The sequence below is a fragment of the Lampetra planeri genome, chromosome 8 (genome assembly GCF_965212315.1).
Source record: "Lampetra planeri chromosome 8, kcLamPlan1.2.h2, whole genome shotgun sequence".
Taxonomy (NCBI): domain Eukaryota; kingdom Metazoa; phylum Chordata; class Hyperoartia; order Petromyzontiformes; family Petromyzontidae; genus Lampetra; species Lampetra planeri.
In genome coordinates, this window is record NC_136114.1 from 5,453,098 (window position 1) to 5,481,030 (window position 27,933).

At 43.0% G+C, this 27,933-nt stretch overlaps 1 protein-coding gene across 14 annotated transcripts; it reads left to right on the forward strand.

The window, feature by feature from the left end:
* NFYA (nuclear transcription factor Y subunit alpha) lies at positions 1-27,792 on the forward strand. 14 transcript variants are annotated; one of them, XM_078596757.1, is made up of 12 exons: positions 1-107; positions 2,242-2,316; positions 3,315-3,386; positions 5,455-5,586; positions 5,975-6,106; positions 6,270-6,375; positions 9,192-9,340; positions 10,614-10,796; positions 11,656-11,757; positions 14,505-14,528; positions 22,239-22,292; positions 24,368-27,792. In XM_078596757.1, exons 2-11 carry the CDS (start codon positions 2,248-2,250, stop codon positions 22,254-22,256), a joined length of 987 nt encoding a protein of 328 aa, XP_078452883.1. In that variant the 5' UTR covers positions 1-107; positions 2,242-2,247; the 3' UTR covers positions 22,257-22,292; positions 24,368-27,792. The 14 variants fall into 14 exon arrangements, with proteins under 14 accessions (XP_078452883.1, XP_078452884.1, XP_078452885.1 ...); XM_078596758.1 differs by having other exon boundaries at positions 25,713-27,792; XM_078596759.1 differs by having other exon boundaries at positions 22,239-22,267; positions 25,713-25,805.
* Positions 27,793-27,933: the final 141 nt, after the last annotated feature.

Genomic DNA, 27,933 nt, shown 5'->3' on the forward strand with positions numbered 1-27,933 from the left:
ACGTCACGGCTCGCGCCAGCCAACGCCGCTCGGTCGCCATTTTGTCCGCGATCCGATTCGCCGCCTCGCCGCGCCGCCCCGGACCAATCAGCGCGGCACCGACCGGCGTAAGTCCCCCTCGGCCGCGACTCGTCCATCACGCGAACCATGACCTACGGGAACTTTGCTTCGCCCGACTCTTTCGAGTTCGTGCTCGCGGAAACTTCAAATATCGCCCAGATATTTGTGCCTTTCACCCCCCCCCCCCCATCATTGCAAATGGCGACGGCCTCTTGTCTTGTTGGCTCGTTCCACGGTGGTCGTCGCTTTCTTTTAAATTCGCTTGTATCGTTGCCTCGAGGCGATAATTGATCGTAGTTTTTGCTCAGTGGCGTGCGGGGAGTTTGTACAATTTCTTATCGCTGCGATACACATCCATGTGTTGCTCCGTGGTTTTTGTTGTTTGCTATTTGTAGCGTGTGAGTGTAGCGCTTTCGATTGGGTTTGCGCCGTCACGTGGTGTCGGCCTGGGCCAATAGGAGCGCGCGGCTTGCCTGGCCCCTCCCCCCACATGCTGTTTGGGCCCTCTGTGAAATGTGGGCACACGGCTCAATTGTTTACAATGGGAATGGGCAATGTTGAGTCTTTTTTTTAAGTGATCCGGGGGGTAATACAGCCCTTGCATACATACAAGGCAAGAGTAATACATACCTGTCAATCCATACGGTTTATCCGTATTCTTGTCCAAGGATATTTAGTTTCCAGGTCCATACGGCGTACAGCCGTTTCAATACGGGGAAAAAAACCTGTCTTTGTATTTTTCCCTTGTGATGGGACTTTGTAGGATGAACGTTGAGATGTATAAGGGCACGTGGTGACCAATAAGGTCTGAATTGGTTTGTAATAAGTTAGGCACTGAAAAAATGGGTTGACGGGTATGGTAATAAGATGTACGTTTTTCTGAAAAGCCACAGTACAAATGAGCCCATTGAAATAAAAGTTGCATTTGTATTTTCATTAAATGTCATTTCAGGGATATACAGTATCAGGTGATTAATACATCTAAAAAAGTCACATTAACCATGTTTTTTGCCACTGCTGGATGAAGGCCTCCATTCAACACGGTCCAATTGCTTGGATTACAATATACGTGCAGTATATAGTACTGTTGATGGTTTACTTTCCGTGGCGGTCGTTCCCAGATAGGTTGCTTCCTTTGGTTATCATGCAGCAATCGACGTTTCTAGCGGTGTGTCCTGCTGAAGTTCGCTTATGTTTATTGTTAGTTTGGTTTTTGTATCAGAAATAATGATTTAATCCCGAAAAATATTCTATGTTTCATTGTAAATCCCAGCATCTTTGATTATTATGCTATGCTTGCATATTTTCCAATGTCCATGTTTTGAAGCCATGTCACTGATTATACATCTACCGTATAAGTGCATACTTCGGAAGCCACTGCAGCTATGCACTTTTAATTCTAGATTGAAATCTCATTTCTTTAGAACAACCTTTTGTGTTTAGTTGTCCTTACACACCTCCAATAAGCACGGTTGGCTACGTACTGTGCGTCGGAAGTTCAACGTACACATACGTTCATATGCTGTTTTTCATTTAGTTTGGTTTAAAAAAATAACTTACATTTACTTTAAACCTTTGAAAGAAATCCATTCTGTTTTGCAGACATTTTTGCCGATACTTTATCCGTAAAACAACTATGCAGTCTTTGTTCAATTATTCTATAATTTTATTGTCTATCATGAATGTCCGCAAATCTGAGAATCCATACTATCTCCATGTTTATACGGAGATTTATGGAATCTTTTGGGGGAAATATCTTCTGTATTCTAATTGGCTCTCAATTTAGTATAAATATCATTCTTAAGAAAGTCCTGAAATCATTCGATAACAGCATGCTGCTGTTTGATATGTAGTGCAGAGAGAAATACTCGAATGTACTACGGTAACGATTGAACTATATACCGAACTGACTGAGCTTTGGCGATAGTTTTTTGTATTGCACAGTTCAGATGACTTATCAGTGACATTAGTTTTAAGTAAACAGCATCACTGCCTTCAAAACATGGGTATTTTAATGATTTAACCATTTCAACTATGGGTACAAACATAAATGGCACAATGTATGGTGTTTGTCAGTACTGCACACCAGGTCCAGCAAGCCATTTATAAAACGGTTCGTAGCCAACATTTGGTCGTGATTTGTATTTCTTGTTTTCCCTTGTATCGTTTCTGTGTAAGAAGTAAACCATGGAGCAATTCCAAGCCAATGGTCAGGCGGGAGAGCAAATGATCGTTCAAAGCCAATTACAGCAACAGGTACTGTCCCACACCACACCACGTTTTCTCACAATGCGCTTTTTTATTCAAGCTTATTGGGTTTCGTTATACTTTGACGCAATATATAATGCATACAGGTGTTTTTACAATTATTATTTGTGAGCACAACCTTGGTCAACAAAGTGTAATTATTTGCAAACAACTCCCAATGCACCATTTGCTTACGTATACATTCTTAAAACAGTTGTAATCTATTGCACCAGATAATTTACATTGTGGTACTAATCACGGTGAAAATGTATTCAAGTGGGTGTTTCAATGAGTAAAGAGGCTTAATACATCTGTAACCCTTGTCAGTGCGATTTGTGCAAAAATACCATCATGAATGTGGCATTACCCTGGCAATTTGTAAAACGACAAACTTACTTGATCTGAGGCCTTATTATCAACACTGTTACCTATGCGCCCATCAAGGTCCATGCATGCATTGTCTTGGCGCTGCGCACCTATTATCTGCACCCTTCATTGGATAAGAGGAAATAACCTGGAAGTGTTCATCCTGTTATCCATATTTTCTCCACACTTTTCAGCGTGGATAAAGTGTATAAGATGTGTGAATTAACATGAATAGGATCTGCCAAATAGCATCCCCCATGTTAGTTCATACGAGTTTGCTGTATCTTTTTTCCAGATTTTTGCAGATGTAATAAAAGATGGTGCTGCATTTGCACAAATGCACAATAAAAAACCAGAGCTGGTTATCATTATAGTTTACAGAATAATTATTAGCTCCTCTTTACTAATTCAAACATTTTTGCATATTAAAAAAAACTGCTTTGTAGTTTTGTTGCAGCACTTATACTCTATGAACATATTAAACAAGGACTGGTAAGCCAATTTAATTGTTAGCATGAGGACATATAATTTATCCACAAGGTTGTGGTGTGTTATTGTGCTCTGTGCTAGTTGTACATGGGTTGTGACCAGCGAGACATGCTGTATGTATGACACCGCCCTCCTCCCTGACCGCCACACAGGCCACCAATGTAGCCACAGTGCAGATTCAGTCGCCGACGGGCAGTGGGCCGGCACAAGTGCATTCCGTGCAGGTGGGCTGGGCATCCCATTGTGTATCTGCTCCTCGTGTGTGGTGACCACAAATCCTCTCACTGGTGGAAATGGATCATTACCTGTTGCCTACACGTATTAACAAAGCGACTCATGGAACAAAGTTAAAATACGTAGCTGTCAAAGAAAGTACAGCCACTTTTTTTTGTATAAATGACAACCATGTGATTGGTACACATATCAGGCTGCAGATTTTGAAAGTCCTCGAGTTTAGAGTTGAGGGTATGGATATTTTCTCAACCGATGGCTTTTTTGACAAATTTAAAATGTGATCGGCATGAAGTTTATGTGGAATGGAAATTGTCTTTGGTTCATCTGCAGAACTCATCATTGAATATATTGTAGATTGTCTGCGGAAATTTTTTTTTTTATCAATCTGGTGTATTATTGCATTTCTTCATGTCCATGATTGGAAGCAAAAAGTTGCGCACATGATTTCAAGCAGTCATTGTTGCTCAAATCAATTCCTAGTTTTGATATGAAGCAAACAGATAACATAGAGGCCCACTAGTATTCAATAAAATGTGATTTCTTTTATCATAAATATGTTTGACGTATATTTGTAACTGATCTGAAACAGTTTACTGTTTTGAGCATGTTTTGGCTCCATTTGCATTCACGTTATTTTGGACATGCATTGTAAAATGGGAAATGCTATATATTAATATAATGTATTTATACAATCGTTAAGTTTCCCTCGTACAAATGAGCAGATGTATCTACTTGTATTTTAATAAGCGAATATTTTATAAAACGTTTATAGATAAAATATGCTATTTCAAGACAGTAAGTTTATATTTCGGTATCGAAACTTGTTCAAATTAACTTTAACCAGTATGCTTACACAACTATAATGCCTTTAATGTGCCCAGCTCAAAGCTGAACAACATTTTGACTAAACCATTCTCTTTTATGCTTTTCAAGTTCAACATTTCATTGTGTAGAAATACCGTACGAATATATATTTAGGGTTTCCACGAACTAGTGTTATGTAATGAGCATCAATTAAAGACTGACCAGCAAGTATGTTAAATGTTTTGTTTTTAAACATTAGTAGTTTAATATATTAACTTGATTTAATTTTCTTGCTCTGACTATGCAACATTGTTTATTAAGTCAATGTGTTCTTCTCTGTAATATAAATTATGCAACACAATACATTTTAGATGAGACCATCTCAAGATGTAGCACGCTGATGTACGTGCTACTTTTTAGAAACCATTTTTCAAGGGTAGCAATACATTAGCAAATGTAAAAAAAATTTACTTTTACACAATAACACATACATACTAGTGAAAATATGTTTGGTGTGGGGGATACAAATTTTATGAATATAACATTTGAAAGCTGAAAAAGGGTTAGCAAATTTAAAGCCAACATGACATGAGAGACCAAACCCTGGAAACTCCTAAATATATATAAATACAACTGTGTTGCTGTACCTTTTGTTCCGCTTGGATAGCAAGAACAGTGCTTGTATTTGGTATTGATTGTGCAAAGCATTCTGAATTTTGGGGTTCTGCGAGATTAACTATGACTAACAATTGATTTTCCTATGAAAAATAAACGTACTTTATTGTAATCACATTTTCATAGATGTTTCCCCCCCCCACCCTGTTTTTGTTACTCATACTTTACCTCAGATTTGAGAGAAAAAATCCCCACAAACCAGATGCTGTAGTGATGTTGCTTTTTGTTTATTTGATGCATGTCAAGGATTTGTGTTGGTGTTATTAATTGCCATGAATGGCTTTGTAGCAAGAGACGAAACAAGTATTTGGCCATCTTTGTGTGTATTAATATATTTACATAATATTTTGGGTGTGTTATATTACTTATGTAATAACATCTCCAGGTTCAAATTAAAATATGATCATTCCGTACTTGAATCTTTGATTGTTATACTTTATTATCTTAATTTTTGTAAGCCTTTCATTTAAGCTGATGAGTGACAGTGGAGCTAACACTGACTGGATAAAGACTTCAGTGTGGATGTCACCGTTTATTGTAGACCAAGTGAACTTATTAATGTGATACTTTGTGTGTCAGCCTTTAATGGTGCAGGTGAGCGGAGGGCAACTCATCACATCCACGGGGCAACCGATCATGGTGCAGGCCATGGCTGGACAAGGCCAAACCATTATGCAGTTGCCTATGTCTGGAGGTCAAGGAATCCAGCAGGTATCTACACTAGCTTCTGCACGCACACCAAAATTCTTATTGATGGAACCATAACCCACAGTGTATCATCACTCGTATGGCTGTGGGGCAGTGCTCATCTACATTGGCAGCCTTGAGCTAGTGGTGGAAATTACACAGACTCACAGTCGGAGTGAGTCTTACCCATAGGGCAACCACTATTGACTTCCACAGAGTAGTACTCATCATCCCTTTAAGTGTCATGATGAATTAAAGCCCAACTGAGATTTTGACTGTTAACTTTATTTTTGTGAATTGCTTTCTATGCTACATAGCCACTTAATTAATGTTGGTGCATGTGGCTGCTTTCGGATGCATTGTGTGTGTGCGCGTGCCTTCATCAAGTGTGAATGCCTTCACTGCCTCTCAGATTCAGCTGCTGCAACCGGGGCAGATACAGATCCACGGAGGGCAAACCCTGCAGGTACAGGGGCAGCAAGGGCAACATCAGCCAATCATCATCCAGCAGCCCCAGACTGCTGTCACTGCTGGCCAGACACAGGTAGGAATACACCGGTGCTGAATTACAACTACTTGCTTATGTCCCTGATAATTGATGGTGCTACTTCAAATTTTTATAATGGAGATAACAGTGAAAAGTATTATTCTATGCAAATTGTGCATTAAACGGAGAATCAATGCATTCTTTTCCTGACTGGTAAAAGGGACAGCAGACCGTGACAGTGCAAGGCCAGCAAGTGGCACAAACAGCGGAGGGGCAGACCATTGTCTACCAACCCGTTAATGCTGACGGCACCATTCTGCAGCAAGGTACTTGTACACTATTAGCTATCTCATTTTGAGGCTTGTTCTCTTCACGCATAGATACCTGGGCTATAGGTGGTTCAGTTAGCTTTTATGTGCTTTTCTGTGCATATATTCATTGGTAAGATGAATGCAATTCTTTCCTCAAAATTGTTCTGGAAGATTTTGTTGCGTTTGAATTATGAAGCAGCTTTTTTCAGAATCTCGTATATCCTGTTAACCTACCATGAAAAAATACCTAAGATTTCTCATATGCATTAAATATAATATACATGGTGTTTCAAAAAGATGGACCCGATTTCAAAGCAGTATATTTCACGATGGCAACATGTTACAATTACACAAAAAGTTACAAAGGGTTTAATGAGTTATCAAGTTTTACTAACCATTTTAAGAATGCTCTATGTGCCTTTCACCTGCTGTAGGACAACATCGAGACGATAGTTGAATTCGTCCCAAACGCTTCTCAAAGTGTCTTCCACTGAAGTCACCGCTGCCCTGATTCTGTTTTGAGGTCATCCAGATTAGTCGCTAATGGTGGCACAAAAACACGGTCTTTTGTGCCACCATGCTCTTTGACATTGGCGGATCAATGCGAAAACGCCGTTGAAACGCACGCTGCACCGCAATTACGGATTCAGTCTTGCTCAACTGCAGAACGCAAAACGCCCCTTGTGTGTTGCGGGGTCACCGTCTTGCGAATGACTGAGGCTAGGGGCTGTTTGTGCTCTGGGAGAGGCATCTCGCGGTAATCATTTGAAACTCTATGCCCCGCCCTCTCTATGCCCCGCCCTCTCTATGCCCCACCCTCTCTATGCCCCACCCTCCTCTATGCCCAGCCCTCTCTCTATGCCGCACCCTCTCTATGCCCCGCCCTCTCTATGCCCCGCCCTCTCTATGCCCCACCCTCCTCTCTATGCCCAGCCCTCTCTCTATGCCGCACCCTCTCTATGCCCCGCCCTCTCTATACCCCGCCCTCTCTATGCCCCACCCTCCTCTCTATGCCCCACCCTCCTCTCTATGCCCCACCCTCCTCTATGCCCTGCCCTCTCTCTATGCCGCACCCTCTCTATGCCCCGCCCTCTCTATGCCCCGCCCTCTCTATGCCCCGCCCTTTCAAGTGGTAAAGAGTTTCATTCATGGGTGGTTTGTGGTTGCAGAGATATAGCGATTTCAAATCGGGTCCATTTTTTTTAGACACCCTGTATTTTTACCGTAATAAGTGTCTCCTCACTTAACCCTTTCCCGTTCCGAGCCTCCTGCAAATTGCAAGGTGGGTCCCATTCACCGCTTAATTTTGGAAAGTGCGAGCGGTTCACGTTTATTTTATTTAGAGAGGCATAGCACCATTGTTTTGAAAGACATTGTATTCACTACAGAACTGTAGCAACACGACCGCACTCTATGATATCTGCCACCAAATTGTGCCACACATCCTCCCGCATGCCCTTGTGGGAGCTTTTGTACCGATAAAGTTAATTTATTTAATTGTACATCATCGGAACGGAATCCAAAGAAAAACTAATGACATACACGTTCATCAATGCACGTACATCATCCGAATTGGAAAAGGTTAAAATTAACAATTAACCAGTGTTCATCTCCATGACCCTATATCATTGATGGAATTGCTCATTTCTGTGCGTTGCTCTTCCATAAAAATAATTATGGAGCACATTTTCATTTTACACTGCAGTGAACCACTAATAAGTTACTTGTAAGTACAATAACACCACTTTATATGTTTTGTAATGTTAGCAGGTGTCAACAGGGAATGTCATGTTATCCTGTCAATACAAATCCAAACACCACCTTGCTAAAAGTATCGTTTTGTGCGATATTGTTAGTCACTTTATGAACATGCTACTATATTAATTCAATTTAAATATGAACTTTTCTCCTGTATAATTTTAATAAGGACAATGCACCATTGATAAATAATTAAATCTCTTTTCAGTATTAATGTTTTCATAGTTCTATCTCCAGTCTGCCACGTCATGATAAGGAATTGCGTAATTTTAATTAGTTTATCAAAGTAATTTGCTTACAATATTAAAGTACTCCCCATTTATTTTGTAAAACATGCGATATAAGAAGTTATAAATTAAAGTCAGGGCCTTGGCAGATGGTGTTAAAAGTTGTTTTTTTGTGAGTGAATACCTTCAGGAGAACTTGCTGTAATTACATGCTCATCACACATCGTCAGTAATTCAACATAATTTATAGCCAGTGACGGTACTATTCGATGTAATTTGAGTAAAACATTTGAGGAGCAGATAGTCTTCATTTGTAATGAAAACCCCTTGCATAACCACTCCAGTAAATGTTTTATTAAATTTCTTCACTTTTTGAGAAAGGGTACCACTCACAAAAAAATGGCAATGGGGAAATGGCAGAACAAAATACTTATTGGCATAAATATATGAATAACTGAAGTAGCTTATGCTAATGCTGATTAAAAACAGCTCATTTGATTTTCAGTCAGATTCACCACAGTTTGAATATGTCCTAATATAAATTTTCTGCATCTGGTTTATTATTGTGGCTGTTCTTAACCTTTGCATTTAAAAATGTTATTTCACTTGATGGAAGTACTTTTTTAGAAAATCTTATACAGCTCTGGCCATACGTATAAATGTTCTAATCTTTGTCCTTGTTTGTCCCCTGACCTGTTTTATGTGCTTGACTGTCTCTTGTAATTATTCCCATTTACATCTGTTTCTTTGCACCTTCATCGGGTTAATCGTTGCCTGGGGCTTTTTTTGTTTTATTTTGGATTGTTACACTTTGTGGTGTCGCTAAAGTGGCAGTACCCGTTACAGGTGTGATCACCATCCCGGCGTCCAGCCTGGCCGGTGCCCAGATCATGCAGGCGGGGGGCAGCCCAGTGTCCACGAGCACCAACAATCAGGCCATCACCGTCACCTTGCCCGTGTCTGGAAACGTCGTCAACGCTGGAGGCATGGTCATGGTGCGGTTACACGGCACGCAATGCATGGGCACACAGCAACAGCCATGGCAACAGCACTGAGCATGTTGTTTACCCAAGCATGGTGGGGCGCATGCTTGTAATTCAGCACATACGAAGGTAGTGTTGGGGGATTGCGCTAATTTTATGTTGTGTGTGACGCCCATCCTCTTGCCACTAAACGTGAAGTGGGTAGACCACAGTTGATCGGAAGATCGCGTGTCGTGGCCTAAATTGTAGGTAATCACACCTCTTACAAAATGTCTGCTCAGCATAGAAGAGTAGACCAAACACTTTGCAGAGGGGATTTCAAGAGCTGCAAGTGGAAGCCATTCTGCCAGCAGTGGCATCAGCAAAACATTTCTTAGCTGCACTTGTAACTTTTACCCATCTTGCATGGCTATGAGGTGGGCAGTAGATGACACCATAACAAGTAATTTAAATTGACCTTTGCATTAAGATTTTCGTAGTGTTATCTCGTTTTGCATAGGCTGCTTCTGCTTTCAATCATTTATGTCAACACACAAAAACACTCAATAACGAATTAAGCAAACATAAAACTACCTGCTGAAATACTGGTTTTGAGAGTTTTTTCAAAGAATGAAAAAGCTTTAGTTCTCCCTGCCAGGCATGGTGGTTGCTAATCGGCAGAAACATTTTCACAGAGCTGACTATTCATTTGTCTTTTTCTTCCATCAATTTCGTCATGGAATTTACGTGAAAAGAAACTCATGGCTTTTACTGTTTAACTCTATAAACCAGGTCTCATTTTCAAAATAGATAATGAATCTCAAGGACAAAATGAATAATAGATGGGCAGAGTCATAATGCTTTTGTCCAACCAGGACTGTTGCTGTTTGTGTGTAGTCATGTATCTTAATTTGTATGTATTTTCATGTGTGCATGTGTTTGTTCGCTTGTATGCCTGCAAGTGTTGAATGTGTTTCCGAGCTTTCTTGTGTGTGCATGTGCATCGGTTTTCTGGTGTATAGTCATCCTTGCATATTTGTGTGTGTGTGTGTATCTGGTTAGGGAGTGATAGTGTAGCGGTTAGCGCGCTGCGCTACCATGCCGGCCTTCATAGGTGCCCGAAAACAGCACTTGCCCCAACAGTCTGTTAAGCCTATGTGGGGGATCTTTGTATGTGATTGCATAACGAAACTAATTGTAAGTCAGCCTTGGTAGAAGATAAAAGTCAGTCTTGGTAAAAGTGTATCACCTTGTCCAACTCCTCTTCTGATGTGTAAATGCCTGGGCTCATGTGTGCGTGTCTCAGCAAGTGGTACCGGGAGCAACGGGACAGGTGCCACAGGTCGCCCACCGTATCCCCCTCCCGAGCGCTGAGCTGCTGGAGGAGGAGCCTCTCTACGTTAACGCGAAGCAGTACCACCGCATCTTGAAGCGCAGGCAGGCACGCGCCAAGCTCGAGGCAGAGGGCAGAATTCCCAAGGAGCGCAAGGTGGGCAGTCCATGTTTTGCTTTAACTGTTTTTATCCTAATTATATTATATTAGTCTAGATAGAGCCAAGACAAACATTGTCTAGGTAGGATGTGCAACAATGACCTCCCACTAAAATGGTACTGATTTTATTAACCCTGGAGGGATGATGAAAAAAGTCAACCACAGAACCTGATTTGAACTTGCAACTTTCCGCTTGTAGGTTGTGCACTGCACTACCCAGGAATAAAATATAGCATTAAATTGTCAGGACATCCTACTGTTGTATGTATGTTGAACTTCTTTTGCACCATATGTAGCCAACCGTATTAATCGGAGGTGCGGGGGAAGGACATCAAACTAAATACAACAAGCACTTCCCAAGAAATTAGTTTATGTATGCATGTTGAACTTGTGTCAGGTCATCCCATATTAAATCAATCAATAATATATTTGACCAAACCCAATTTCAATAACATTTGGTAAACAACTCAATATTTGAAAAAGATGACTACCACCCATTTTAGGTAATTATAATTTGCCGTATAGGCTACTGAAGTTTGACCCAACAAGACAAGTTTGTGACCTGCCAGGTTTTTTAAAAAGGTGAGTGGTGTCAATTTAAAGATCTTTAAGAGATACATTTTTATTCAGCTATGAAAAAAATGATAAAAGTAAAAATACCAATTAATGTAAAAAAAATCTTGCACATTTTTTCCAATAAAACAAGTGCTGCTTTATGTGAAGTCAATGTTGTTGTCATGTGAGTGTGAAAATTATACCACTTGCTCAGGGCAGTCATTGGAGATGATCACATCTCCATCGTGTGAGCAGAGAGACACACACATATACTCATGTATAACACTTTCATTTTGCACAGAAATACCTGCACGAGTCTCGTCATCGGCACGCCATGCAGAGGCAACGTGGGGAAGGAGGGCGCTTCCACACGTTAGGCGACAAGGAGAATGAAAACGAAAATGTAAGTCCTGGTTATTAGCACCTCTCCTTTTCAACTGTTTTACACTACATCATGCTCTGCTGTCCTGCAAACATTCTTCTAGCTTGAATTGTAATTTTTTTTATCGTAATGAAGATGATACAATATAAATTAAGCTTCAATGTCAAGTTGTATTACTGTTAAGGACTTACCCTATTGAAACTGGCCAACTTGATTAGAGGGATTCCCAAAGCTCGGTGAGAAATAATGTTTTGTCTTAAATAGAAAGCATTTGTGGCCAAAGCGATGATTCCACGTGGCATCCACGCATGTTGTGATGATGTCGCACATAGTGACGTCATCGGGAAGCACGTACACTGTAAGATCATCACGTTGTCATGGTTCCACGGTCATGGAAATTCCTGGAAAATAAATCTTATGAAAAGTAATGGAAAATGGCCACATTTTTAAAAGTCAAGGAAATTCAACCAGGCAGCTATTACAAATTGAGGGGTTTTTAAGTCTCAGTCTGCTTATTTCTATAAATATGGATTTAAGTACACATTTTCAGACATTGTATTCTCATGATTCTCATTTATGCCTTGACTACCATGTGGCAGTCAGTCTACTAACTATTTTTAATTTGACCAGGTAAGGCCCACTGACCACTATAGCTCTTTTCCAGAAGCAAGCTGGCCACAAATAAAAATTTGAATATTCATTTATACTAAAGGAATCCGATGAGCTATAAAGCAAAATACTCTTAAACACATGTTTCTAAATGTGGAGGGAAAAACCGAAGGATCCGGATAAAAATCCACACGACCACAGGGAGAACATGCAAGCCCCCAATATAAAGGCTTTAGGGTCGGGATCGAACCCACGACCTCCTGTATACCAGGCAAGGTAGTTAACTCTAGATTTGAAGCTTTCGTGACTGCAAGGATTCATACTCTTAGTTCTTTCGGTAAAGTCACGTAGGTAAAAAAAAACTGAAATTAAAATTAATAAAAATAAAACAATAAAAAAAATCACGACGTTTCGGAGGCAACACAAGTCTCCGTCATCAGGTGGTACCATCACAGCCAGATTTGCAGCATTTTTTACCTACGTGACTTTACCGAAAGAACTAAGAGTAAGGTAGTTAACATTTCGCCATTTTGGTACATCAGTCATTGTCTACTTACCAGACTAAAAAAGCTGTTGTTTAAAACTGGAAGACTTAAAGGGCGTGGCGCTATAATACGATCAAAGCTGATGTTAAATAAAAGCGTACACTTGGAAGTAGGCGTGTCTTTGCCCATATATGGTTTTGTTGCGTCAAAGCTGACGTATTTTAGGTGTTTTGGATCGCAAATTGCAATCCATAACATCGATTCTGCGCCCAAAAATTGACGGACATTGTTAAACACTGTACTTACTGCATAAACTTTAATATAAAAATGGACACCGTTTAAGATTACATCGGACATTGTTAAATATCTGTTTAAGAGCAGGGCGCATATTTCAAATTCCGCGGAAAAATCATTTGAGCAGAAAAGATTAAATAAATTAAATCACGACATATCGGACGCAACACAAGCGTTCGTCATCAGGTGGGACAACCACAGCAAGAAACAATTGCTGAAGTAGGCAAAAGAGCTGGCTTGTAACAAGAGGTTATATAGTTGAGAGAGTTGGGGGGAGCCCTGCAGGCTCGACGAGGTCAAGGCACGGCAAATTTACTAGCAATGGGAATGAGCGGGGCTGGGCGTAAGAGGCTAAAGAAACTGGAGATGCGGATATGAAGGCAAACTATAAAGCAACTAAGGTTTTACCTGGTAAAAGGTAACCTTAGCTACCAGGTAAAACCTTAGCTGCTTTAAAGTTTGCCTTCACTATGGAGAGTGAACGATTCATTAGTGGATCGATATGGTAACATCAGGCGAGCTCCGCTAGGGATCCGCCATGTGGTCGGTTGGCGAAGAGAGAATACAACGAGCAGCGGCGTAGTTCAGACCCAAGGCCTCCCACACCGACCACGAGTCCTCTTCCGCCCCTGCTTATATTTCCCCGGGCGCGGCTAGGCTCCGCCTCTGGCCACGCCCTCTCATGGAATCTTCTCATTGGTTCCCGAAGCATCTCTCCCGACTCCGCCCATCACCTTTGGCCCAGATACTGTTCCCTCTTAGGATCGGATGGTGTTACATAATTGTGCCTACCGAGTTACCCTTTAGCAACCAATAGATGGCGCTCTCTCATTACACATGTTTAAGTCAATTATAGGTGAAATGTGATCTGGTTTGGATAAAATATTGGGAGAGAAAAAAAATGACTTTAGGGTGTTTTTAATAGATTGTTCTCCATGAGGCCAATTAAAAAATAAAACATTTCTTTACATTTATGTCCGCTCTAACTATTAGTATCTGGTGCCTTGTTTCATTAAATATTTCATCACTTGCTTGTGAGTCTTGAGTGTTGAAGTGGGTCGATTGGACGACTAAGGGAAAGAGGCCATCTTGACAAAAAAGATGATTGTTGATCAATATTATCATAATTTCCTGTGTACAGCTCCATACAAGGAAAATGTAGAAATGTTTGTTCAGGGAAGACATCACACAAACTCTTCCTTGAAAAATGTGTGCTCCTTATGAATACATTTGTATTGCATTTTCCACTATAGGGCTCACAGCGAAGTATCAAGTAAATCATAAATGGGCAAAAAAATAACAACTCACCTTAAAAATGTTTTATCTCCCCTTTGAAGTGGTAACTTATATATTCCAAATTTCTTTTGTGCATTGCTACAGGATGATACATTTCCCCCTATAAACGTATGTATGTTCAACTTTTTTCACACCGTACATTTGCAATCATGTTCGTCGGAGGTCAAAACATTGTTTTCATCATTACTTTACAAGTGTGGGATTCCACAAGGGAATTGCGATTTTGGCTATGTGACTTTGGCAAATGTGTGGTAAGGTATGCAAGAGTCGGGCCAGTACCAAACCACTGTTTTAGGATGTCAGAATCTATTGTATATGTAGGGACATCAGGGATGTCACTGTATGGTGCCGGCCCGAGAGGGCCGTGGCGTGCGATGTTCCTACATCGGGGACAGCACCGGGTGGGCTACTATGTGATGTCGGCTTTAGCATAGCATGGAGTGCGATGCACCGTCATCGCGTACACCCCGTAGGTGGGTGTAGTACCAGCCCTAGCGGGGCTTGGTGAGCGCTGGAATAGCATGGGCACCACGCATAGCGTGTAGTGCAGGCTCCCACAAGGGGGAGCGGGAGAGTATCAGCCCAGGGGCAGGGTTGCCCCGGGCCATGGCACTCTAGTTGACCCCGTAGGCACGTGATCTGGAGTGTCCACAGAGTAGGCCCCAGGTGGGGGGCTAGGGGGTGATCACGTGTCCAGGGAGAGCTCTCGAGGGGGATCGAGAGGGAGCTAGAACACTCGAGAAGGCGGGCGGGGCCGAGGGCGGAGCGGCCCTGACCCGGGAGGATATAAGGTGGGTCCCTGAGAGGGACCGGGGTCGCTGAATTCGACAAGCTGGAACCTCTACGTCTACAAGCTGGAAGCTCTACGTCCTACGAAGCATCAATACGTCGTAGGGGACCCGAGTGACGGTCCGACCCTTTGTAGCTGTAACTCCTACCTATAGTGTAGTTAGCTGGGTGGTCACCACCCTAGGCTGTATCTGGGAAAGGGGCAGTTACCCCTTTGTGTTAACGTGTTGATGTTAAATAAATGTGTTGCCTCTAAAGAAAAACGTTTGCGACTCAGTTGGACTCACTCCAACTGGTGTCGGAAGTGGCCAACACGCTAGTCTATACAGCTAGCAGTAGACTATGTCTACACGTCGCAGACCATGTACCAGGACGTCGGACAGCGAGGACGAGGACCTCGCGCCGCCTACAGCTCCAGAGGATGCGGAAAAGACGCTGCCAGCGGAGCAGGGCACCATCTGGACGCTCGACGCTTCGCCGTCGGCAAAGGCGACCCTCCGGGAGGCGCACGGTCGCCTCGCGGAGCTCCTCCACGCTGCGGCTTCGCTTCTCGCGGAGATCATTCCCATGGTCTCGCTGGTGAAGGAGGGAGCGGCGATGCTGCTCGCGAACGACGACTCCGCTGCCATTTCGCAGCAGGCGGGAAACTCGGCCGCGCATTCAGCCGCCATTTTGTCGCCGGCGCAGAGCGCGCAGCCCGCCAAAATTGAAGATGCGCCATCGGCGCCGAGGGACATCCCAGCTCTCCGTCGTCGTCTTCCCTTTATTAAAGAGTTCGCGACTACCAGTGGCGACCAGAGGGCAGCTATCTATGAGCCTCCGGCAGACACGCGCCACAGGTTCGCCACGCGGCGGAAAGGGGGAACCGAGTCTGCCCTCGCCTTCCGTAGCGCGCTTTTGGCGCTTGCGAAAGCCGCCTTCCCGAAAATGGACCACGATGGGTTCGACGCGTTTGTCTTAGAGATACTGCTGGCCTTGGCGAAAACCTTCCACACCATTCTTTCAGCCGAAGATGATGACATCTCGTCTCTCAAGGTCACTAAGTGCATCCAAGCCCAGCAACTTCTACAACGGGACAGGGCGCAAGTGACGTGTGCCGTATCCCGCACGGAGCCGGGACCACCTGATGGAGCAGAGAGCCCCTTTCGGCATGCGCGTCGACTCGGGGTGGAGGCGACCGGCGTGACGATGGCGCGCGGTGGACGGACGAGCAGCCACGGCCAAGGTCATCGTCTCGTTCCGGAGGCGGCCATGTTACTTGCTACAATTGCGGCCTGCGTCATCGGGCTGCCGCGTACCACGACAGTGCCTCCCAGCATCACCGCCATCCTACGCTTTCCTCCACCCGAAGGCGAGTCGCCACGCACTCCACACTCGACCCCTGGCCTCACCTCACCCATCTAGACGTTTCGGTTCGCGTCATCAGTATGGGGGGGTCCTATGCGTAATCGGGGAGTTCGTCAGCTCCGACCGGATCAGTGGTCAGAGCTGGCCCATCGAGTGGTGGCTGCGGCCGCGGGTTCATCTGCCGTGCTCGGGTTCATTGAGGGCGTGGGAATAAGGATGCTAGTCGGCACGGGTGCGTCGGCAACTATCTCAGATATTTTGCCTCCTAAGTGTCGGGTTCTAGACCCTGTTGATGCATCGTGTTTCACCGCTAACGGCAGCTCATTGGGTATCATCGGTCGGATAACGGCCGAGGTGCGCGTCGCTGACGTTAAATTGCCGGGACACATTCTTATCGCCACGTCCCTGGCTGTTCCATGTTTACTTGGAACTGATTTCCTTGGTAGAATGCCTTTGGAAATCCGCATTGACCGGGGCCGTTTGGAATTGCCATTCGGCTGTCGTTTGACATTTTGGCCTTCCCTCACCCGCTTGTGTGCGGCTAACGCTACAATGCAGGCGCTCGCGTGCCGAACGGTGAGAATCCCTCCCGGCCCGCATATGTTGGTTCCCCTCTGCCTAAGGAAGCCGCTCGATTTGGGGGCTACAGAGGGTCGGTGGAGTTGGTTCGTGCATCCCTATCGCCTGAAACCGCTTATCGCACCACGCGAATTCGTTTCATCTCCACATCGCAGGGGCCGTGTGTCGAGTGTGTCTGCCAAGCCGGGGTGTGTGCCCGCTGAGTTTGGTCCTCAGCGGGGCGATTCTATTCCGCCCCCAGGTGCTGCGCGACTGACATCTCCCGAGCGGCCGCGCATGCCGTGTCCGCAGGCTTCGAGCGCAGAGGATCCGTCGACCCGGCCTACTACTCTCCGTGAGGAGTCGGGTTCGGCAGAACATTTGCACATTCTCCCCGGGACCTCCAGGGTGAGGGAGCCCACCTCCCCTGGGGGCCCGTCCTCACGGACTGTTGTTTGTCGCGCTCGTTGAGTTGTGGCGGTTATTGGCTGATCCTAGCCGCCATTGAGCTCACGAGCGTTGTTACACGGAGAAGGTGGGAGGTGTGGTGGTAGAGGGGGATCCCGAGGTTTCACACATTTATTTTGCTTGTTGATGTGTTATTGTTATGGGTTCGTTGGTTTACACCCTTCTCCCTGGTTGGTTTGTACATTTGTGGATAGTGTAATTTTTATTGAGGTGGTTTTGGGTATTTATTTCTGTTCCTGTTATTGTTGAGGCACACGTTTTTTTCTTGCATTTCACTTACCTGTTCGCTTGGAGGGGGAGTTGACAGCCGGGATGGCTGAATGCTAGCAAGGGGGGGTGATGTAGTGACATCGGGGATGTCACTGTATGGTGCCGGCCCGGGAGGGCCGTGGCGTGCGATGTCCCTACATCGCGGACAGCACCGGGTGGGTTGCTGTGTGATGCCGGCTTTAGCACAGCACGGCGTGTGATGCACCGTCATCGCGTACACCCCGTAGGCGGGTGTAGTACCAGCCCTAACGGGGCTTGGGGAGCGCTGGGATAGCGAGGGCACCACGCATAGCGTGTAGTGTGGGCTCCCACAAGGGGGAGCGGGAGAGTGTCAGTCCAGGGGCAGGGTTGCCCCGGGCCATGGCACTCTGGTTGACCCCGTAGGCACGTGATCCGGAGTATCCACAGAGAAGGCCCCAGGTGGGGGGCTAGGGGGTGATCACGTGTCCAGGAAGAGCTCTCGAGAGGGAGCTAGAACACTCGAGAAGGCGGGCGGGGCCGAGGGCGGAGCGGCCCCAACCTGGGAGGATATAAGGTGGGTCCCTGAGAGGAACCGGGGTGGCTGCATTTGACAAGCTGGAAGCTCTACTACGTCTACAAGCTGGAAGCTCCACGTCTACAAGCTGGAAGCTCCACGTCTACAAGCTGGAAGCTCTACGTCTACAAGCTGGAAGCTCCACGTCTACAAGCTGGAAGCTCCACGTCTACAAGCTGGAAGCTCCACGTCTACAAGCTGGAAGCTCCACGTCTACAAGCTGGAAGCTCTACGTCTACAAGCTGGAAGCTCCACGTCTACAAGCTGGAAGCTCCACGTCTACAAGCTGGAAGCTCCACATCTACAAGCTGGAAGCTCCACGTCTACAAGCTGGAAGCTCCACGTCTACAAGCTGGAAGCTCCACGTCTACAAGCTGGAAGCTCCACGTCTACAAGCTGGAAGCTCCACGTCTACAAGCTGGAAGCTCCACGTCTACAAGCTGGAAGCTCCACGTCTACAAGCTGGAAGCTCCACGTCTACAAGCTGGAAGCTCCACGTCTACAAGCTGGAAGCTCCACGTCTACAAGCTGGAAGCTCCACGTCTACAAGCTGGAAGCTCCACGTCTACAAGCTGGAAGCTCCACGTCTACAAGCTGGAAGCTCCACGTCTACAAGCTGGAAGCTCTACGTCTTACGAGGCATCAACACGTGGTCGGGGACCCGAGTAAGGGTCTGACCCTTCGTAGCTGTAACTCCTACATATAGTGTAGTTAGCTGGGTGGTCACCACCCTAGGCTGTATCTGGTAAAGGGGCAGTTACCCCTTTGTGTTAACGTCTTGATGTTAAATAAATGTGTTGCCTCTAAAGAATATTGTCTGCGACTCAGTTGGACTCACTAAATATACAAAAAACATCGATGTATCTTTTTTTATTTGCTAAATCCCTTCTAGGCATGGCACAAAGTGCCATTGCATGACTAAATTTGCTTGACGCCTGAAATTATGGTTAGTTTTGTTAAAATGAAATTCAAACCATGCAGATCCATATTAATACTAAGATAAAAAAAAATTCAATTCCTTAATGCGTATCACACAGTGCACATGTTATCTGCCTTCAGCCCTAAACCTACATCTTGCAATGCGTAATTTGCAGTTCATTCAAGTTTTGTTCAAAAAGATTGCGGTTTGCTTCACAAATATTAACCCACTATTATAGCTTGCAGATCAATATCAATGCTATAGTGTAGATTTATGGAATTTCAAAGAACCGTTTTATCTCGGCATTTAATTCTTGCCCTATAGTTTTCAAATGTTGACGTCTGTGTCTATAAAAGTTGTAATATCGTTGGTAACATCCTGCATAATTCCATGCTTGTGTGACATTTAATCACAATCAAATTAACAGGGTCCAATTTACATATATTTTACGTACAAATTGTGTTGCATATTTCACGTTGGAAAATTGATATGGTGTGAAATTCTTGCCCACATTTAAATCTGTAGCTTCAGTTTTAGCCAAGGAAATACATTTGAAGGAAAAGAAAATGCAGTTCAGTATTTTCACAGCCTATTTTAATTTACAGGTCTGATGGAATAATTAAAATTATTGGAGTAAAAAAACCTGCTCTCTCGGTCTCGTGATCAAATCTCCATATTACATACTAAAGGATTATTTTCAATTGACCATTTTAAATTGTATTAAAGTTGGAAGTTAAATTGTATGAGTGATTCGCAATTGCTACTGTTAATGAGCTATATATACAGGTGGGTCTGTATATATTCCAGCCTTCCCAAACTTATTCAAATTATCGTACAGAGCTTTACACCGTTTTAATTGCCTGCTCAGACTCTCAAAAGGCAGATTTAATATCGGGTACATTTTCCAGATGGGTCTATTTTCCCAAACAACGGTGTAGACCTGGTCTGGGTACATTGGAAGTGTGACTGAAACGGATTTTCAGCTTTACTGAAATAGATTCACCTTGTCTGATGGAGCACTGCCAAATCCCCGTAGATCTCTAGGGGTGACTTTGTCACTGAAGAAGGTTGTAATCAGGGAGGATCAATTTGTCGTCTGTGCGGTGGCAGACATTTCTATCCTGTGTAACTGTTGATTAAAACCTGACTGCGCAGTTCTTTGCATGGTTTCAGATGCAACTCAATGGCAGTTAAGGGATCACGTTCAAAGTGACTTTCCTCCAAAACAAATGAGGCAGTCCTCGTATATGTTGGCAGCTATGATCCAACTGTAAATTCCACATTCCTATGGTATAGACCAGGGGTCTGCAACCTTTAAGACATAAAGAGCCACTTGGACCCGTTTCCGAAGGAAAAAATAAACTGGGAGCCGCAAAACCATTGCAACATTTAAAACAAATATAACACTGCATATATTGTTTCTTACCTTATTGCTATATACAGGATCGTGCAGTCAGCCGTCAATCTGAATAAAAAAAGGACTTTTTCACTTAACAATGTAAAATATATTTTTGCAAATTAATAGCTAAATTACCTGGTTAATGGGATTTTTGCTCCTGAACCTCAGTGCACAGTGTCTGCACATCAGGGCTGTAAGACGTCACCTTCATTTTCACACAGGCTTGCAAGCTGTCATCTGTGAGGCGTGATCGATGTTTGTTTTTAATATAGTTCATGTTGGAGAAGACCTGCTCACATACATTTGTGGAGCCGAAGATCGACAGGACTCCAAATGCATACTTTTTCATGTTTATATAAGTGTTGGGGATGGCATTCCATGTTTCGAATACAAGTTTGTCCTGTTTGGGAAGGTTTTCAATATCACTCCATTTATGATTCTGAGCCAGAATGGCCTTCTGACGGGCAACATCCTCAAGAGTAGCGGTCAAGCATTTGAACTTGGACACCCATATATCTTTGTCGGCTATATCGGCCAGTTCCATCTCAAGATCAGGTTGACTTACACCTGCAAATGCAGTCATATTCAATAGGGATGGATCGATCGCCAGGGGAGTGACAGGGAAGGATAATGTCGTTTTTTCCTCTCTGAACTCACAGAATCGTTTCCCAAACGAACTTTGCATTGTGGTGATTGCAGACTTGAAATATTCCAAATTTATCGTATCATGACTTTGTTTGAACTCTCTCAAAGAGGGAAAGTGAGACAGTGTACCTCTCTGTAAATCTTTGACAAACACTGTCAACTTGCGCTCGAATGCCAAAACCTCCTCCAGCATGTGCAGGGCTGTGCCTCCTTTCCCCTGAAGGGTTGTATTTAGCGTGTTTAGATGTGCTGTCATGTCTACCATAAAATGTAATTTTTCCAGCCACTCTGGCTGTTCCAGCTCAGCAAAGGTGAGCTCTTTGCTGCCCAGGAAGGTTTTTACTTCTTCCAAACATGTGACAAAGCAACGGCAACGTTATTGCCTGTCACCGGGCGGGCAGTGTGGAGCGGAGCGGCGACCTGTCAGCAGCGGCAACGCCAGAGCAGGTGTCACAGTGCGCCTCCTCCCCTCGCTAGCATCCGCCCCGGAGCCGCGGTCAAGGTTCAAAAGAGCCGCATGCGGCTCCGGAGCCGCAGGTTGCCGACCCCTGGTATAGACCATTCTCTCCGTAGCACAACCACAGTTGACTTATAATGAAGTTGTATTCGTTTTCTCAATTCTGCAGAGATGGGTTAACTCCCAGCCTTCTGATTTGGAATTGAATGCATTAACCACATCATCATCTGGCTGTATTGAGAAATCAGTCAAATTGCATGGTTAAACAAAGTAATATATTCATCTATGGGCTTACATTTGCTTTGCTACTTTCCTAAACCTTACAAAGCGCAACTTCCACAATGCTTGACTCATACGCTTTGCATTCTTTTTGTCACCATTTGAGCTGCTTTCCCGTGTGTAATGCATCTTCTGCTTTATTTGTCCAACAGAATGGCTATGAGTGCTAGCAGTGCTAAAGGTAGGCTAGAAACATGCTTTAAAAGGTACAGTATCTCCTTCCTTTCGCTTTAGATTAGATGCACTAGGCTATGCGCTTGCAATCTCTGCCCATTGTCCACATTCATCACTCCATCAACATCAATTAGGGCTCTATGCTCCTTTAAGAAGCAAATTGAATACCAATGCAAAGTGGTTGTTGAATCAATTGTTTATATCTATGTATTGTTATGACACTTGAACTGAATAATTTAAGATTGCAGCATTACTTAAGTGGTCAGTTGCTTCAGGGGTGAGAGCAGTGAGCTGGTACTACTGAGAAGATCCTGGGGTTTGAATCCAAGCATGTGCTTAAATTAGATTATCTAGTGGTAGTGGGTTGATGGCCTCAGCCTGGTCACCAACGACTGCACAAAAAAAACATTACATTTTGATTCGCACTTAAATTGGATAAATAACATTGCTGAGAATTTAAAGTATTGGTTTGAGACTCATGAAACAGACTTTGCGCTCCGTGATAGAGCTGAATTCCCTTCGTGTGGAACAAGTCAATGAAATGGATCTCAGAGGTAGATCTGTGATGTCTACTTCCATGCGCCGTTCTCGAGCACTAAATTTGGCATTGCTTGGGAACGCATTCCAAGAGGATGAGCACCAAGGAGAGATGGAGCAATGAAATTACAGGTGTTTGCACACTGCCCTACACACCCAGCAACCTGAGTTCCATACCCCGGACAGGGCAAACATCATTGGTGATTATATGAATGGGTCCTCGGCCTCCCCTAAGTCAGCTCGGTCATAAATGAATAGCTGGTGTGATTCCAGTACAAACATGAGACCACTTCAAGATGGTGTGTTCCAGAACCGCCAATTAGTAACACAGTTCTGATTTGGGTTAGTCATCTTGAGATCTCATCATTACTGTTCTCAGCCCAGCTCCTGCAACAAGTTCAGATTAGAATTATGCAAATAACTGTAGGACTTACTATTAATTGAATTATACCACTCACACTGGTTAGATCCATTCAAGGTATGTTGCATTGACACTACACTGTATATAAGGGCTAAATAATGTGTAATACAAATAAAAATGTCATGAGATCTGCACGACTTCTATTGATCAGGGTGGTGGTAATGCATATAAACAATGAGTTTTTACAATGCAAGTGCTATAGAATATGCGACTTCAGCAGTGAGTCTCAGTGCAGATTTGTGAACTCAAATCAACGAGTATTGAATTTGTAGATGGGGGGTCAGCAGTGCTCCCGCAGCATTTGTGATTTTTTTAGTTTGGGACTTGACACCAAAATAGCAATTATAAAATGTAATCTGTCATCATTGAGGATGTTATTCACACTTCCTTATCGATATGTATGAAGGACATCTGCTTGAGGCCCAATCAGACATACTGTACATTAAATTTCTGGATGTTCATGTACTCGATCCAGCATCCATGCAGGAATTATCAAGTTAGTACTACTTTGTGGACAATCGACGAAATTACAATGCATGGATAGGCTAACCCCCTCAGAATAAGAATATGGGATTTCAAACACTGGGTCAGGGCCAGTGGTGGAAATTGGACTGGCCATGAGGTCACTTGAACAGAGAGCCACTTGGATTTCTATTTTACTCCAATTATGATCGGCTATTGGTGTCTCAATTGTGTCTGTTTTGAAAGCCAAAGAGTTTGGCTAGCTGTGGCTATTGTGGTTGGAAGATGCTTCGTTGTGACCAAATATCAGACATGCTCATCCCTCTCCTCGTTTACAAGACACTTGCCCTTGTGACGGTCATGGCTTCGGGCAATCGGGGAATCGATAGTGTCACACAAAAATTACATTGTTTAGAGGTTGACTATGACTGATTATAGTCACTATAGCTGACATGACCCTAACAATGACTTATCTATTTTTAGACTAATCCTTAAACCTGGCCGGTTGTTTATAGTCAACTAAAATGAAGTGTAATTTATCTTGGCGTGGTGGTGGTGCACATCAGTAATCCAGTGTTGAGGGTTGGTGGATGGCACAGATATGTGCATATTGGTACAGCAATAAGGCTGATGAAATTGGTATGTAATGTTCAACTGTACTTCCTAATGCGTGTGGTTTTTGTCCAGATTGTCGTATCTTCACTTGTAAAATTCTCATCATGGAATTAGCGAAACATCCCAATACGGGAGGCTCCTGAAATGTTACAATAAATTAAAATAATCACACAGGTATCCCTCGATTTAAGGATGTTCGGCTTATGAAATTTCGCATTCACACAATTGACAAATTATGAACACTTTTCAATTAACAAATCGAATTTCCACGGGATAAAAATCTCACACGGCACCCGCCATGAGATCAAACAAGAGCCACCTCGGGAGCAGGCTGCATCATCCATCCACGGCAGCATCACGGTACCCCCGCAGTGCAACAGTAATTGCCTCCACGTCGCCTTTCCACTCATTCCACCATGCGGTTATTTTGGCGAGTTGCCTAAAAAAGGAAAATTTTTGTTTTTAATTATTCACTCGGCTTAATATGTTTATTATTTTTTTGTATTAGAAAAAGTGATATTAAGTGTATATTTTTTATGTTAGGAGGTAAACTGTCCAAAACACATGTGTAATTTTTGTTAGTTTTAAATTAATGGGGAAAGCCATTCCGATCTACGAAATTTCATTTTGCGCGTGTTTTTTTTTAAGATCGCATCCCGTTTGCAAATCGAGGGACACCTGTATTGTATAAGAAAATGGTATTTCAACAATTGATTAATATTTTCTTTGCAGTGCATTTAATTCCCTTGAGAACTACATGATGTGATATGGGTGTGCTATATATACATATTCTCACTTTTGATCTGTGATCATGGATCTTATGATATCCTCCAATGGCTCTGGGTAATGTAGAATGCATCTCTGCAAGTTTTTCTGCATTCATCGATAAAAACAAGACATTCGTATGCTCAAGATAACATTTATAAATCCTCAAATTGAGTTGAAGGATCAACTGTTAATTATATCGATTAATACCAATACATAAGGTCTTTTAATAAGTAAATCATGTTGATCTACCTTTTCACTATATCGAAGTTGTATTATTGTATACAGATCCCTTGTATTTGTGCACAGGCGCCACCAAATTTAATCATGTGCACATTAATACCATGGTCATGCTCCATTGCACTACAATTTTTTTACTGAAATCATGAGTTATTAAAAGTCTCGTCACTTACTGAAACACCCCAATATATTAGACTTGAAGTACAATGCAAAACAACTTTAAATTGAAACTCGAATTGTAATGGTGTTAAATAAAGGAGGGGTGGAATGTCTACTTTCCTGGATAGATGATTGATTATATTTTTCACAGCATGTTATGTATTGCCGCATCACAGGATGCGGTGATTTTGCTCCTGCAATCGCTCACCTGTGGTGCTGCCGTTCAAGCGCACCCTGCGTTTTGTCACCGCAGGGCACCGTCAAGGAGGACCACATGGAGAGCTCAGCACCTCTGCTCTCCAGTGACATTCTCACCGCTGTCACGAACGCCGATGTCATAGTCACGCAGGTGCAGTGAGGGCAGCGCCTGCATAAGGCGCAGCGCCACTGTCCTGCATCACTGGCGAAACCAGCCACATCGTACACCTGTGAAACAGACTGACCGTGTGGTTGTCATGCAATGAAGGGCTGGAGCTCGGCTGTGTTGGGGATGAGCATCGGCGCACAGGGGTACACATGCACATTGAGATGCGTACGCTCGCGCTGCTGTAGGAATGTGCATACTGGCACAATCGGGTATCTGTGCCAATGCTCGGGCCAATAGAAATCTGTGGAAGCACTCAATTAGTTGCATACTTTGTTTATTCAAGTACTTTTGTTTATTCCATAAGTAGTTGAGGAATTGGCCAAACATTCCAAGCTAGACCCTCCTGCTGCTCTTGAGGCTCGGCAGCTTGGTGAGGCTTTCCGGGGTAATTAAAGGACTTATTATTTAATAAACTACAGTAGTTGGGATCGTCACCCAAAGACATGCTCAACCACTGTCCTCTTTGTCGAGGTAGGCCTACTGTGGTTTGATCGAAACTTTAATGATATGCTTCTGTAGATCTCTATTGGTCTTGGCAAATGAATCGTGTGCTAATGTTATGGGAACGTTTTAAGACCTCAAATCGCTCCTAAAATCGTCTTTTAATTAGTGAAAATATTTTTTTTTATGAAAACAAATAATTGACGTATGCTCAACTTTGTATGTTTTTTTATTTGTTACTTGCTATTCACGATGTTTGAACATTTTTATATGAACGTTTTCTTTAGTAAACAATGAGCAAGCAATGACATTGCTTTTGAATATCTTGCTGCAACGTGTTTGAAATATTACGTCTCGTAATTCAGGTCTGTAGGAACCGCTTGATGTATGTGGAAGTGAAAAGGTTGGACAATGTTATTGTGGTGTTGTAGGCATTAAACCATAATCATTGGTGACACGTGACTGAAACGAAAGAGTAAATTAAATGTAACATTTAAATGAGTACTCAATAATGTGTAATGACGATGAATAAATCTTCTTTCGTAAAGAGTATTGGATCATTGTGCTCCTGCTACGAGGAATTAATTTTCACCACTTAGAGCCACCAATGTTGAGGAGCACCATCCATTACTCATTTTAAAGAGGACACGTTTTAGCTTTTGATAGGACAATTTGGTAATGAATTCCATTGCATTTTCTATAATTTTATATACCTCAGTTTACATCGCACGCAGTGTTGTAAATATTGTACGGAACCATTTTTTATAAAGTTGTATTTTGTGCCTCAAAAGTCAAGCTAACAGTTGTGTAAAAAAAAATCCTTAGTTGATGGATAATTCCAGCACTTCCACATATATCAGAAACCTTAATGTTCAACATAGTCATGAAACAATTTCACCTTGTTATTACATTTAGTTTTCCATGCAGTTCTGTGAATACTAACATGTTGACATGATTTATATTCGACGTAGAATATTGAAAATAATGCCGTTCCCTTAGTTTTCCCATTCGTGATACATTTTTACATTGGTATAAATGTGTTCTAATGCTCAACACTGCGTCACCCATTTCACTTGGTTGGCAGGTTTGTCAAACCTGCAACTGTTGTTAAAAATAGGTGAAATTGTCCACAGCGAAGTGCTTTTGTGACATGATTTTACTTGGGTGAAGGCTTTGAAATGGTGTTTAATTCATTTAAATCAAACACATGTTCAACACTTATTGGACATGAGATAGAAACAGGTTTGTGATACAATAATTAATATTAAATGTAGCCTAATTGGTTTTCATATGGATATTCCATTTGTCATTTTTACTTTTACGAATTCAGCACAATACTTTGTAACCTAGACAGTTTTATAAAGCAGTATTTTTTTACAAATCATTTGCAATATTTGGTTTTACAACTATGGCACATTCTCTTTTGTAACGTGTCACATCCATATCTACATTGTGCTTGTTGATATTGCACTCACATTAGGTAATCTGATCATCATGTGGCTGTAAATAAATTGTCCATTTGATACATGTGCTTGGTGTGTCATGTTTCTCACAGGTTAAAATTAGGTTTTAAAATAGGTGTGATTAAATACCAAAATGTTGTTTACAGCATCCCAGATCTAATATTCTACGTATTTATTTTAAGTTAAATTTTCTGTTTTTATTG

Coding starts and splice junctions, on each gene's coding strand:
- NFYA (XM_078596748.1), top strand. CDS start 2,248: ATGGAGCAATTCCAAGCCAATGGTCAGGCGGGAGAGCAAATGATCGTT. Junction 6,376..9,191: donor CGGCACCATTCTGCAGCAAG/GTACTTGTACAC, acceptor TACCCGTTACAG/GTGTGATCACCATCCCGGCG. Junction 9,341..10,613: donor ACGCTGGAGGCATGGTCATG/GTGCGGTTACAC, acceptor TGCGTGTCTCAG/CAAGTGGTACCGGGAGCAAC.